Source organism: Myotis myotis, unplaced genomic scaffold, assembly GCF_014108235.1.
Source record: "Myotis myotis isolate mMyoMyo1 unplaced genomic scaffold, mMyoMyo1.p scaffold_m19_p_5, whole genome shotgun sequence".
In the NCBI taxonomy this organism is placed as follows: domain Eukaryota; kingdom Metazoa; phylum Chordata; class Mammalia; order Chiroptera; family Vespertilionidae; genus Myotis; species Myotis myotis.
Genome location: NW_023416357.1, coordinates 68,404,251 through 68,419,423, shown reverse-complemented (window position 1 = coordinate 68,419,423; position 15,173 = coordinate 68,404,251). Strand labels below are relative to the sequence as shown.

The window sequence follows — 15,173 nt, the reverse complement described above, 5'->3', positions numbered from 1 at the left end:
AGGCTGGCAAGGCAGGCGGGGAACGTTGGAGTCCTCCGTCACTGAAGCAAGCAAGCCTCATGTTAGTTTCAAGCTGCCTGGCTGCCGGCCGCCATCTTGGCTGGCAGTTAATTTGCATATCTCGCTGATTAGCCAATGGAAAAGGTAGCGGTCGTACACCAATTACCATGTTTCTCTTTATTAGATAGGATGAGGAATGATAAAAGAATTAGAACTCAGAGCAGTTAACCCTACCCTACAATTGAGAAGTATGTTGAAACACTTCTTTTATATTATAAAGTATCAATTTGCTAAAGAACCCAGAGGAAAGGAGACTTGTAAAAAATGGTCTCTGGACAAGAATTAGTGGCAGTGGTCTGTTTAGAAATTCTACCAATGAAAAAGTAATACTGTTTGAAATTGGAAAGTTGTACTATACTATAGCTTTGGGACATTGAATTCTCAATTGCATTTATATAATACTTATATACTACTTTTAATACTCAGAATTTGAGAAAATACAGTTTTACTTTCTTTGATTTCCAAAATGTATTACCTTGGATAGCATTAGACTCTTGGTTAAGGGTTCTGGTTTATGTTTCTCTCTCAACAGGTAATCTACCAAGAAGTTAATGTCCATATATATATAGCAAACCAGTAGATTTTGCCAGTCTTGTTCCTTGTCTACCAGTATGTGCTGGTTTTACAACTCTGAGTAGGCTTTCTTCATCTGTTAAAAGGTTTTGGAAAAACTCATTGGGAGAATGTGATAAAAATCCATTGGAAGAATATTTCTATCCAGCAATTCTCATTATATACAAAGAAAAAACAAAACACAGTTTGTAATAACTCTGTTTTATTTTCAGAATAGATAAAACATTCACGTGGTTTAAAATTCAATGCATATCAAAGGGTACACCGTGAAAAGTCTGTTTCGCCCATGACCCCAGCTATCTACTTCCCCTCCTCTCACACAACCACCATTTTTAGTTTCTTGTGTATCGTACCACAGATATTTTATAATCTGTGCTTATAAAGAAATAAAAGTACATATTCATAGTTTGTCTTTTTTATATAAATTTTAACATCTGTTCTGGATCTTGCGTATTGTTGTGTGTGTTTTTTTAACTTAAGAGTATATCTTAGATACTAAGGGATTGTACCTTGTCAGGCATGAGAGTGGCATTATAGTGATGTAAGGCAAATATCTATAATCTCTAGAGATGCACACTGAAGTATGTTGGGGTGAAATTAAATAATGAAATGGGTTTAATTTAGAATACTTAAGCTAAAAGTAAAACGATAGATGAGCCAAGAGAGGAAGAAGAGGTAAAATTGTTGAATCAGAGTGATATGAGGGGAATAATATCATTTGAAGGTATACAATTTAGCATTTTCTACTTTTGGGTATGACTAACATTGTCATGTCATATAAATTCTTTGTTATAAAAAGTGTGTGTAGTGGAGATCTTTCCTTATCAGTACATGGAACACAGTACCACTGCATTGTATTCCATGTTAAATAAATTATAATTGTGACATAATTTATTTAACCTACCCCTTAGTGATGGACATTTAGGTTATAGTCAATCTTTTATTATAACAAACAGTGCTGCAATTAATTGCCATATTCACATAGGTCCAATCCATTTTGCATATGTGTGGGTGTATCGTTAGGAAATATTCCTGGAAGTAGAAATTCTGGGTCAAAGTTATATGAATATGCACTGATATATTGCCAAATGGTCCTCCATACACAATTTACGATTTCACTGACAATGTATGAAAGGACCTATTTTCCCACAGTTTTACCATTAGAATATATTATTTAAACTTGTGATTTTTTTGCCAGTCTGATAGGTGTACAGTGTTGCCATGGTATAGTTTTAACTTTCATTTCTTCTATTGTGAGTGAGGTTGATCATCTTTTCATATGTTTGGCAATTTGTCTCCATTATTATCTTTTTAATGTCTTTATGGGTTAATATTTCTAACCCAAGAATGGCAAAACATAACTTACTTACTGTCATAGTACATCCTGTGTCAATGCTAGAAATTTCTATTTGATCATAGTAATTTTCCCATCCCCAGTTGGAGTCTAGATGGGCTTCCCAGTCCTCAGCACAGGACTCCAGTAGCCACCATCAATCCATTAGAGTTGACCTGCAGGCTGAAATCTATTTGACATCTCTGTTCTACTCATTGCTTCCTCTCTGAAACACAGGTGCTAAATTATGATCCTCTCGGTGTTTGGGGCGGTCAGGAAGGGCCTGCAGCAGTCTCATCTGTTTTACCAAGTATGCCTTATGAATATCAAATTTTTCTCTATGTGTGCCAAAGTGAAAAAGATTGGGAACTCTACCTTAGATAGTTGCCCCTCAAGTTATATGAAAGTAAGTCAATGGCTAGAGATACTCCACCTCTCCTTAAATCCAGGATTAGTAGAGATGTATTCATATTAATTTCCACCTTCTGGGAGAAGGAGAATAGGTATTAAGAAAATAAATTATTTTGTCCAACAAAATAGTTTCTTGTTAATACTGTGTTTATTTTGTTTTACCCCAGGATTCAAACTAACAGACCTTACTGGTAGATGAACTAAATCAAAGAAGCTTTGAAGTAAATGTAGACAGTATCCCTTAAATACAATAAAATTTCTTAGATTGTTTGCCTCTTGAAGTTTTAGTTGTATTAATAATATTAATGACTTGCATTTCCATAGCACATTTTTACTGTATAAAGATCCCTCATACCTGTTATCTCATATAATGAAATTACAGCCCTGTTGGGTAGTGGAGAACTATTATTCACATTTTAGTGATGAAGGGTAAATGTCTTGGTTCAGGTTACAAAGTTAACAGTATCTTCTACTGAAAGCAGCCATCACCAGTGGCAGCCACTTTCAGGCACAGGGAGATTGCGTTGGAATCAACAGTCAAAGGTTTATGTATTTTAAAAGCAAGTCTGCATTTTTTTAAATTAAAATTTTATAATTTAAATAATTCAAATTACTTGTGTTAGTTGAACTTAACTCTTTTCTAGCTACTATTTTGACTCCTTAGCCTTATTATTCAAGTCATTATATTTTGACTCCTTAGATGAATGAATTCAAATATAAAGTTCTGATTATTGTGTCTTCATATTTTAAACAATTAAAAATATATTTAAGTCATATTTATACCATTTATTTCTTTTTCTAAAGAGTTACTAACATAGAAAAAGATAAACACAGTCATTTCTACAACCAAAAAAGTGACTTCAGAATTGAGCATAGTATGCTGGAAGAATTGGAAAATAAATTGATTAACAGCAGGAAAACAGAAAGTAAGTTGAGTTCATGATGAACAAAAACTGTTGAGTGACATAAAGTTGTAGTTTTGCCCTGTGCTTTGTATCTGTGCATTGACTTATGTTTTCTATCAAGACACTTTCTAGTTAGTAATGCGTTTGTCTTTTAGGGATATGTATTTATTTTGTCAGGTTACTATTTAGTGATTCTAGCTGGATTGTTTTCTGTGTGCATTTCTCTCAATTTAATAGGAAAAAGAGGGTTCTGGTTTTTGGCTGACAAACTAGATAATGTTATTAAAATTTCTTAAAAGAAATTAATTCCTGGATTATCTGGTCTTAGCTCATCATAACAGTATGAAGTGATCAGGTCACATAATCCTGTAAACTTGAGTGTACTTGTCTGTGATACAACACCTACCATTTCTACCTCAGGGCAGTTGTTCTGTACATCCCATGAGATAATATATGAAAAAGTGCCTTATAGATTACACAGAAAATGTTTTATTGTTTGCTATGAATATCAGTCATTGTTTATAGTGTACTAAATGTTGGTCTTAAAGAATTCTACAAAAATACCTTCTTTTATTGAAGAGTAGATTTTATATGTTGAAAAATTCTTAGGTTATAATAATAAAAAATTGCTTAGCATTGTTTAAAGGAAAAATAATGGTTATCAACTAACTAAGCTTTGTAAAATATTGATTTATAAATCCCTTCTAGCCAATTAAAAGAAATTCTTAATTTTTTTCTTTCAGAACGTAAGATTGCACTATTTTAAAAGTCATCGTTTGTTAGGTACTGGCAAGAATCATTCTCCCTCTTCTATTTGAATGACAACAGGACCTGTTATAAAACCAGATTTTATATCAGTTCTCCTCTTTGATTCATAGAGAAATCTAAATATCCCTAGTTTAATATTTCTTAAATTCCCTCCGTTCTTTTATAGACACTGAGAAGCTGATCTTTATATCTCTCAGTTGTGCTACTATGTATAGTGTCTCCATTCTCTGCATTTTAAGTCACTTCATTTTCTCTTTTTAAGGCAGCTTTATTTTTATCTTTTTATTCTTTTCTGCTATACTTTTGTCTCTCTTTATTAACACTTTATGTTTGTCTTATCAAGGAGAGGAAGGAATGCACTTAATATAAGGATATAGAGGCTTTCCCTCCACTATTACAGCCCAGAAGTAGTAAATTTCTTTTCCTTACCTCAAACATCATGGCACAATATTAGCCTGCATTTATGTATTTAAATGGTTTGTACTTTAATGGTTTGCCTAATAGAGTGGCAGTTCCAAATGAAGAAATAAAAGATTACTTGCCCTATAGAGATGTTACTGTAACTGATCAAACTGTGGCAAAAAAAACAACACACACACATATATGCACACACAAACACTCTCCTAATTGCTTACATTACTAGAGAAGTTTCTTGATTTAAAGTTCCAACAGTGAATAAGACTTTTTATAGGATAATTTTTATCCTATAAAAATACATTGGATAAAGTTTCTGCTCTTCTGGAACACTTGAATTTTAATTAAGAAATAACAAGCCAAAGTCACATACACATATTTGAGGTTTGTTTTGGATATTAGCATTGGTTCCAGGCCTACTGGTAACCTTTTTTTTTTTTTTAATTATTTTAAAGACTTTTGGACAGAGCTGTTTGGTTTTTCGTGCTGATTTGTGAAGCATTAAAAAAATAGAGGGGCATACTAAAGTACCCAAAGATGATAAAATAATATTACTATTATATATCACACAAATATAGATGTATGAATGTAAATATATGATTTTAGTCTATATAATTGAAATAAATACGAAAGTAAGATTATTACTTCAGAAGGAAAACTCAAAAGAGGAATCTAGGATTTCTGCTGCTGATGCAAAACATCTGAAAAAGTCTTTGAGACCCTCCTCCGTTTTTCAGGCTTTTATTGTGGGCCCAACATTTTCAGGCTGAACCTTGGGATGAGCTTGGCAGCCTATAGTGTAGATGTCACTGAATGGCACCTGAAAGCACTTTGTCAAGGCTGTGACAGTCAGTCACTCTAAGATGTGGTTAGATGAAATTAATTCTCATTAGGAAGTTTGTCAGTATTCATAGAATTAATATTCAGTTTTAATATTCTAAAAATAGAGTTGAGATCTATTCAAATTCTATTCCCATAAAACTGTAACAAATTAAAAAGAAAATAAAACTCTGTTGAAGAATAAAATACGATTAAGCCTAAGCTACTGATGCATGTATTTAAAAGAGTGTCCAATAACTCAATCTCCACAGAGTAAAGAAAAAGACATTTTCTTGGCACAGGTTATAGTAAGATTTACCCCATTGTAGTTTTAAATATTGGAGGAAATTGAGAGATGCTTTATTTAGAGCAAGGGTACTTATTAAAAGGTTCAGGCTGTATTGACACTTAAGTAACCATCTTTTGTTCATTATTTAATTTCTCTTGGCTATCTTTTACTAAGTGAAGATGTGCTGTCTCAGGTGTAGAATCCTGAACTGTAACCATGTTTGTCATAGAATTATTTTAAAGTACATACTTCTTCCTTATAGGATCAAAAATCCAGCAACAATTGGCCAAAATACATAATAATGTAAAGAAACTTCAGCATCAGTTAAAAGATGTGAAGCCTACACCTAGTTGTAAGTACATTTAGATTTTATATTCTTACATATTAGTATTTTTTATTGTTCATTAGAAACATTTTTACTTTTCTAATAAGAATTTGTCTCTTTAGCATTAATGGAACTAAGCCCTACTTTATTGGTTAGGGATTGATAATACATTAGAGAACTGTATTATCTGATGTTTACATTGCTTTTTATCTTTAAAATGCTATAAATCCTGCCCTAGCTCAGTTGGTTGGAGCATTGTCCTGTATACCAAAAGGTTGCAGGTTCGATTCCCTGTCAGAGCACCTACCCAGGTTGCATATGCAGTTGATGAAGAGGAAAAAAAGACTGATTTCCTTATGTTTACATAAGTAGAGAGGAAGGATACAATTTTATTTCTTTACAAATGACTAGTATTTGTCCTAATATTATTTAACCATTTCTTTAGGCATTTGAAATGCCTCTTAAAAGGCAATTATTTCAAAAAGCAAATGATGGGAAAACCACTAGGCTAAGAATCAGGAAATCAGTCTTTTTTCCTCTTTATTGACTGCATATGAATCTTCCATTACCACCGATTCTTCATCCTGTAAATGACCCTAATATCTGTTCTGCCCACTGCATAATTTATAAAAATTTATAGCATTTTTAAAAAATCCTCACCTGAAGGTATGTTTCTATTGATTTTGAAAGAGAGAGAGAGAGAGAGAGAGAGAGAGAGAGAGGGAAACATCTATGTTAGAGAGAAACAGTAAAGTGCTCAAGATGAATAGATTTTAAGAATCAAACAGATGTTGAGTCAAATTCTTGATCTACCAGTTATGTGACTTTAGGCAAGTTACTTGATTTTTCTTGGCTTTCATTTCTCAGCTCTAAAAGGAAAATAACCACAGGACCTAACTCAGGGTTGTTGGGGGATGAAGTAAGACAATGTACATAAAGCACTTGTGCTGTGTTTATAGTTTAGGAAGCACTAAAAATGGCAAATATGAATATTATAGTTTGTTAAATTAATACATGAAACCATAAAAATACTAGAAGAGAAGATGGCTAATATTTTTATAATTGTACTAGAGGCCCATGAAATTCATGCAGGGTTGGGGGACCCCTCAGCCTGACCTGTGTCCTCTCGCAGTCCAGGAGCCCTCAGGGAGTGTCTGCCTGCCAGCTTAGGCCCACTCCCCATGGGGAGCAGCCCTAAGCCAGCAGTCAGATATCCTTCTCACAGTCTGGGAGCCCTCACTCCTTACCACCCACCTGCTCGCTACTCCGTACCATTCAGCTGGCTGCTCCCTAGCACTGCCACAGAGGTGGGAGAGGCTCCGGCCACTGCCGCTGCCTCACCAGCTGTAAGCCCGGCTCTGGCTGAGTAGCACGCCCCCTGGGAGCACACTGACCACCAGGGGGCAGCTCCTGCATTGAGTGTCTTCCCCCTGCTGGTCAGTGCGCATCATAGTGACCAGTCGTTCCACCAGTCATTCTGCTGTTCAGTCGATTTGCATATTAGGCTTGTATTATATAGGATTATAATTTATAAGAATGACAAAGATCAGAAAACAAAGAAAAAAGTGGGCAAAATTGACTGCTTAAAAAAACAAACTACCAAGAAAAGCCCACAAACCCTATATAAGCAAAGTTGAAAGACAGGAAATGTTAGTGATATATGTAACTTAAAAAGCTAATATACATCTATATATGTAAATATATAAATATATAAAAGGCTAATACTCAAAGTGTCCCCTCGGGAGTCAGGAATTCAACTGGGAGACCGGGAGTTTGATCACTTGCGATGATGTGCACTGACCACCAGGGGACGGCGTGGAACAAAAGAAGGCCCTGGCCTGCAGCTGGCAGCCAGGGAAGGGAAGCACCCGCTGGAAGCCAGAAAGTCCTGATTGGCCCTGATCGCCAGCCAGGTCTAGGGATCCTACCCGTGCACTAATTTCATGCACCAGGCCTCTAGTAATATATAAAGAGTGCCTACAAATTAGAGAAACAAAAGTAAATAACCTAATAGAAAAGTGGGCAAAGATAATAAGGTCCATTTTACAGTGAGAGAAATACAAAACGAGAAAAGGCTTATTTTAATGGACACAAAAAATGTCCGTTAAATCAGGGATGATAAATGTTTGCCTTTCATATTGGAAATGATTAAAAGTTCCTGGGAAGAAGCATTCTCAGGACCTGTAAGTTGGTGGAGCTTCTTTGAAGGATAATGTGATGGTATCTAGCATATTGGAAAATAAGCATACTTTTTTATTTACCATTTCAACTTTCATCAGTTATCCTCTAAAAATACTTATTTGAGCATGTAAAAAAATACATGCAAAGATATTTATTACAGTACTGCATCTATTTAAAGATTGATTATTGGAGAATTACTTAATAAATTAGGATAGATTTAGATAATAAAATGTTAGTTAACCCAACATAAACTGATGAACAAGGATTGATCCAGAGACGGAGAGGCATTGATTGGACTGTCGGGCCTTGGAGGGAAGGTAGGGGAGGGTGGGGGTAAGGGGGAAAGATCAACCAAAGGACTTATATGCAAGCATATAGGCCTAATCAATGGACATGGACAACGGGGAGGTGAGGGCATGAGCGGGGGGGGGGTGGGGGGGAGAGGGTAACGTGGGGACAAGGACACATATGTAATATCTTAATCAATAAAAAATATATTAAAAAAAAAAATGTTAGTTAACCACAACATTTTGTTAAATTAAAACTGCAAGTTACAAAACAGTATATGTAGTATGAAACATTTTTGGTAAATAATAATAATATTTAATGATATAGTACATAGGGAAAAATTTGTAATAAAAAATTATAATCATAAAAATTAGCTTTGTATAATTACATTTTTCTTATCCTTTAGGCTAAGAAATGTTTTTAAATTAAAGGAACAGTCCATTTTTCCCTAATATTTAATTCTTAGTCATACTGAAATGATATAATTTTTCTGTGTTTTTTTTTATAGTTGTTGAAAAGCTCAGAGAAATGATGGAAGAAATCGAAAATGCAATTAACACTTTTAAGGAGGAGCAGAGATTGATGTATGTTTTAAACACATTTTAATATAAAATTATTGACACATATATTTCCAATAACTCTCCACGAGGTTGTTATATATAAGCCATTTTATTGTTATATATTTAACATTAGTCTTACACAAAGGCAACAATACTTTCCTAATTTTGTTTTAGGTTATAGATTGCTTTTCATGTTTAAAGTGAATGTTCATTTATATATCGACACTATAAAATCTCAGATAAGAATTTAAAAGATTGTCTTATTCTCTGAGGAAACTCAAGTCTTTTTTTTTAATTTTTTATTATGAACTAGTTTATTTTTTATATATTACTAGAGGCCTGGTGCATGAAAATTCATGCACTCAAGGGGGGCAGTCCTTCAGCTCAGCCTGCCCCCTCTCACAGTTCAAGAGCCCTCGGGGGCAGGAGGCGACCCAGAGATCAGGGGAAGGCGATGCTCCCATCATACCGCTGCTGCTGCCACTGCTGGCAGCGCAAGCCTCGACTGGCCCTGATTGCCTGAGCCTCAGGCGGCCCTGGGCGGCTGGGCAGCCAACATCCAAGGCTTGCCTGCACCTCGGGCTGGCCCTGGGTGGCTGGGCAGCCACCATCCGAGGCTTGCCTCCACCTCAGGCCAGCCCTGGGTGGCTGGGGTCTGAGAGGACTGGGGGACACCAGAGGCAGGTGTGTGGAGCGGCCGGGCCCACCTGGGGGTGGGGAAACTCAAGTCTTTGATTTATAAATGTTAATAATGTTAAGTGGAGAAGATGACGTGAAAAGAGAAATAATTTAAATAAGAGGAAAAATAAAGGGTTAATATGGATTGATTTGTATCTTATTAATCAAACTTTATTTTTAAAATTTTAGATATGAAGAGCTTATTAAAGAAGAGAAAATAACTAATAATGAGTTGAGCGCCATATCAAGGAAGATTGACACATGGGCTTTGGGTAGTTCAGAAACAGAGAAGGCTTTCAGAGTGATGTCAAGCAAAGTTCCTGTAGACAAAGTAGCACCAAGTACTCTTCCAGAAGAAGTTGTGGATTTTGAAAAATTCCTTCAGCAAACAGGAGGGCGACAAGGGGGCTGGGATGATTATGATCACCAGAACTTTGTAAAAGTGAGAAACAAACATAAAGGGAAGCCAACATTTATGGGAGAAGTTCTAGAACATCTTCCTGGAAGAACACAGGATGAAGTTGAACAGCATGAGAAATGGTATCAAAAGTTTTTGGCCCTAGAAGAAAGGAAAAAAGAGGTAATAATAATTATTATGGCTATTATTTGTTGTATTTTTCTCTGTTCCAGCTACTGTGCTAAACTCTTTAACATTTATTAATTTTACAACAACTCCATGAGGTATATTGCAGTTTTCCCCCCATCTTACAGAAGGTGCAACAGACATTGGGAAGTTTTGAGTAACTTAACTAAAGGAACTATAGTTGGACTTTCTGAAGGCCAAACATTTCTACCCCAAGAAATAATATAGTGGGCCAGAAAACTTCTGATTGTGGGCAAAACCTTCTATATCCACCAGAAATGTGGGAAATCCAGATATACTCAGGCTTTTGATAAAAGGCAGCCTATCAGCAAAGGCCACATGGTTTTCAATCTATACTAATAAAAGCCTAGGTGGTCCTCGCGTGCGACATTGTCACAAGATGGTCGCGCGCACAGCGGAGGCGGGGCCCAGTGGCCGCTCCGCGCAATGAGGCCTGGGGGTCCCATGGCTCCATGTGGCATGGAGGAGGCTGGTCCCGGCTTCTCCGTTGCCTCCCACGAAGGAGGCGGGTCCCGGCAGGGGAGACGGGTCACAGAGGGGAGGGCAGTTGTGGGCGATCAGGCCAGCAGGAGAGGGCAGTTGGGGGCAATTGGGCTGGCAGGGGAGGGCAGTTGCGGTTAATCAGGCTGGCAGGAGAGCAGTTAGGCATCAATCAGGCCAACAGGGGAGCGGTTAGGGGGCAATCAGGCTGGCAGGCAGAAGCTGTTAGGGGCAATCAGGCAGGTAGGCAGGCGAGCGGTTAGGAGCCAGCGGTCCCGGATTGTGAGAGGGATCTGACTGCCAGTTTAGGCCCAGTCCTGCAGGGCCTAAATCGGCAGTCGGACATCCCCCAAGAGGTCCCAGATTGGAGAGGGTACAGGCCGGGCTGAGAGATACCCCCCCACCCCCATGCACGAATTTCATGCACCGGGCCTCTAGTCTATAACGCTGTAACAACCATACAACCAGTCACCATGAAGTGCATGGAGCACCTCTCAGTCCCTCCCCCACAGCCCACGGACTCTGATCGCAGCAAAGCTGGTGGCTCGCGGGCGGGGCATTGGGCGGATGGGCGCAGCAAGGTGGGTGCCCCAAGGTGAGCATGGCGAGGCTGTGAGCGCGGCGAGGCATGAGCAGGTGGGCAGGGTCGCGTGCTTTCGTGCGCTGGGCCTCTAGTGAAATATAAAGAGGCAGTAGAAAAACAATTTTCACTCTTCAAAGTTTCATTGAGGTTTGGAACTTCAGCTCCATTGCTTATTTGAAAAGACTCAAGATTTTGACTACCCCAGAGAAAAGAGTAACTAACTCTTAAGTGTAGCAAATATCTAAAAAGTTTCATTTTCACCAAAATATTCTGGCTTTGGTTTTGTTAGGACTTCTCAACCTTGGCACAGTTAACCATTTGGGCTAGATAATTCTTTGCTGTAAATGCTGTTGTGTGCATTGTAGGATGATTGGCAACATTCCTGGCTTCCACTCATTAGATCAGCGGTTCTCAACCTGTGGGTCGTGACCCCTTTGGGGATTGAACAACCCTTTCACAGGGGTTGCCTAAGACCATCGGAAAACACGTATATAATTACATATTGTTTTGTGATTAATCACTATGCTTTAATTATGTTCAGTTTGTAACAATGAAATTGGGGGTCACCACAACATGAGGAACTGTATTAAAGGGTCGTGGCATTAGGAAGGTTGAGAACCACTGCATTACGTGCTAGTAACACCTCATTAATTGTGATTATCAAAAATGTCTCCAGAGGGCAAAGTTGGGAACCATGGGTTCAGACACTCGAAGTCTGAGTCACATTTTTTTGTAGAAGTCAACTATTATAAACTTTAACTCGCTTGAGTATGACTGTTCAACAGATGACTTGCCCCAGGAGTATTAAAGAAATATTGATCCCATGTTTAGTCTAAATTTTTAGAGGAAATAGCTTGTGTTTCTTGTTTATCACTCCTAAATAAGTTAAATGTAAGAAGATTGACATTTGGGACTTTAACACGTTAAGCGCCATGTCAGTCACCGGTGACTGAAACGGAAAGGAAGACAAAACAGGCTTGGCGCTTAATGTGTTAAGAAAAATTTTGAAACATAAGTAATTTTTAAAAACTCAAAAATAACAAGCTATTAGGTATTATTTAGTCTTTTTCCTGGATACTGAAAACATGGGGTCCCTGGACCAGCAAAGTGGTTCTTGGACTAGCAAAGTCAACATCACCTGGGAGCTTATTAAACTTACCAGGCCCCAGCCATAGACCTAAGCCAAACTCTGGTGGTGGTGCTCAGGAATTGTGTTTTAACAAGTCCTCTAGGTTAATCTGTTATAAGCTAAAGTTTAAGAACCACCTCTCTAGACACAGTGCCTCATGTAGTAAAGGTAAAGCACCTTAGTTCTAGCTAGTTCCCGACCACTGTTTCCTGATATTTGATGATTGATTGATTGAAGAGGTGAGGTAGAAGGGGGTATGAAAATGGAGGTAAAATTGCTGAAATAGGACATGGAGGAGGAGGAGGAAACTTGGGGGAAAGCAGCAAAATGTAGTTTTAAACCAACTCAGTTTAAGATGCTGAGTAGATTTACCATTTTTATCACCATTTGCCTAAAGATACTTATTTTCTGATATGCTCTGAACTTTTTGGCCTGAATACCCTTGTTTATCTTATTCCCACTTTCTGGAACCTCCATTCTTTCCCCTCAACTCCCAGTTATCAAAATCTGCCCAGATAAGATGCTTCCTTCTTGTCCACTCAAACATAAGTAGTCCCTCTCAGAATTTCCTACTAACACTTTATTTATACCTCTTTTATGGAGTGCTATATCACATAATAATATATTCTAGAATATATTCTGGTACTTATGCATATATATTATCTCACCTAGAACAGTGCTACTCAAACTTGGTCCATGGACTGGCTGTTAGGTTGCAAACTGTTACTGGTCTTCAGTGAGATAAAGTAATTGAACTAGAATCAGCTGCCCAGTAAGCACACTAGTTCAGTTTTGACTTTTTTTTTTAAATAGAAAATCCTCTTTTTGAAGGAAGCAGTACATTGATTTACATTCTGGCACGAATCTCTGAAATTGTTGTGGACTGGCACATTGAGTAGCACTGTACTAGATGTCATTTGGTATTATTTGAATCATCTATGATTCCTATCACATTGCCTTCCATAGAGTACGCATATGATAGGAATGTACTGAATGAATAAATGAATGATACACCATGAGGAAAGATGAGGGAACAGTTTCCTGACTTGAGGGTAAAGGAATTCAGCGGATGTATCCTTTATGGCATAAAGAAGGCTGCTAGTATTTTAAATAATCTTTACATACCCTGGTAAAGCAATGAAGCTAATTTGCTTTTTTTTTGCTTTTTTTTTTTAACACTTATGAAGCACCACCTCTCAGGAACTGACTCATTTAATATTTACAATATCCCTGCTGGAGAGGTATTACCTACCACTTTTACAGATGAGCAAAATGAAGACAGAGTAACGTAGTAACTCATCCAAGGTCACACCTAGTAGGTGGTAAAGCCATGATTTGGTTCTAAGTGGTCTGACTCCAGAGCCCATACTCTCAACCACACTACTCTTAGTTCCTCTTCTGGTAATTGAACAAAGAGGGGTCACTCAGAAAGGATTTTACACCTTGAAAGAGGATTTGGAAGCATAAGTAAGATGATTAGAGGAAAAGAATGTTTCCCATGAACACAAACAAATGAGGTGCAATCTTTGTGAACCTGGGGGTTAAGAGAGGACAAGAAAGGCCAAAAGAATAAATCATTATTCAGTGTTTTAAGAGACATTAATTTTTAAAAACAGAAGTAGAAAAATTGCACTGGTTAAAAAACAAACAAGCAAACACAACACTTGGAAACCTAAGCATCCTGCAACCAATATTCTTTCTAGAAAGATGGACTTGAGGTTGTATTTTAAAGTGCTTTTGGTTATTAAAATTATTTTTCCCTTACTATATTTTCTTAATCAGTCTATTCAGAATTGGAAAACTAAAAAGTTTCAAAAAAAAGAGGAAATTTTCAAGGAAAAGGCAGAGGATATACCTATGCTTTTTCATAACAAACAAGAAGATAATCAAAAGCAAAAAGAGGAACAAAGAAAGCAGCAGAAATTGGCAGTGGAAGCTTGGAAAAAACAGAAAAGTATAGAAATGTCAATGAAATATGCGTCCCAGTTAAAAGAAGAGGAAGAGAAAGAGAAAAGGCAGCAGAAAGAGCGCCAACGCCAGTTTAAACTAAAATTACTACTAGAAAACTACACCCAGCAGAAGAAAGAACAGGAAGAATTTTTAAGACTTGAAAAGGAGATAAGGGAAAAGACAGAAAAGGCAGAAAAAAGGAAAATTGTTGCTGATGAAATTTCCAGATTTCAAGAAAGAGTGAGTAAATATGTTTTCTAAATAATTTTAGAAATTATTTAGTGGTATTACTACCAATAGAGGTACTACTTCCAGATTCAGTTCAGGAAAAATTGAGTGCTTCTGTTATATTAGGCTTCTACCTACCAATGCTCCCTCATTCCCCACCCCCCCATTTCTAGTATATTATAGTCTCGTGGGAAAGATAGATGTGCAAGTATATTTCTGTATGAGGTTGTAAATAGTGTAGTGATTGAGGTAATTGTGGACAGAGAATCTCAGGAGATGGGTATGCAGGGAGGGTAGCTTATGACCATAGAGAGACACTAAGATATTTGAGTCTTGAAGAAGAAAGGGGAGATCTTTCCTAGCGAAGAGAACAGCATGAATGACAGCTTGGAGAAGTATAACAGTGGTTTGTGGGGGAACCCGTAAACACTTCAGTATCCTAAGGGCATCAGATGGAAGGTGGGAATCAGCCGGAGACAAGGCTGGAAAGATAGCCACAGGCTAGACTACTTTTTCTTTGCCAAACTGACTGGCTTTTCCCCACAGATGATTGATTTCCTTACTTGCTCACTGTCCATCTCCCAACATAATAGAA

General features: G+C 37.4%; 1 protein-coding gene across 7 annotated transcripts in view; it reads left to right on the top strand.

Moving 5' to 3' along the window:
* Positions 1 to 15,173, top strand: part of CCDC112 (coiled-coil domain containing 112) — a 29,903-nt gene that overhangs the window by 11,661 nt on the left and 3,069 nt on the right. For 4 of the 7 annotated variants that reach the window (XM_036307755.1, XM_036307752.1, XM_036307750.1 and 1 more), the window contains 5 exons: positions 3,182 to 3,303; positions 5,835 to 5,924; positions 8,875 to 8,950; positions 9,794 to 10,184; positions 14,183 to 14,590. In XM_036307755.1, the coding sequence (XP_036163648.1) occupies positions 3,182 to 3,303; positions 5,835 to 5,924; positions 8,875 to 8,950; positions 9,794 to 10,184; positions 14,183 to 14,590 (1,087 nt within the window). Of the gene's footprint in view, positions 1 to 3,181; positions 3,304 to 4,025; positions 4,029 to 5,834; positions 5,925 to 8,874; positions 8,951 to 9,793; positions 10,185 to 14,182; positions 14,591 to 15,173 lie in introns of all 7 variants that reach the window. The other 3 variants (XM_036307751.1, XM_036307753.1, XM_036307748.1) reach the window with 1 other exon arrangement.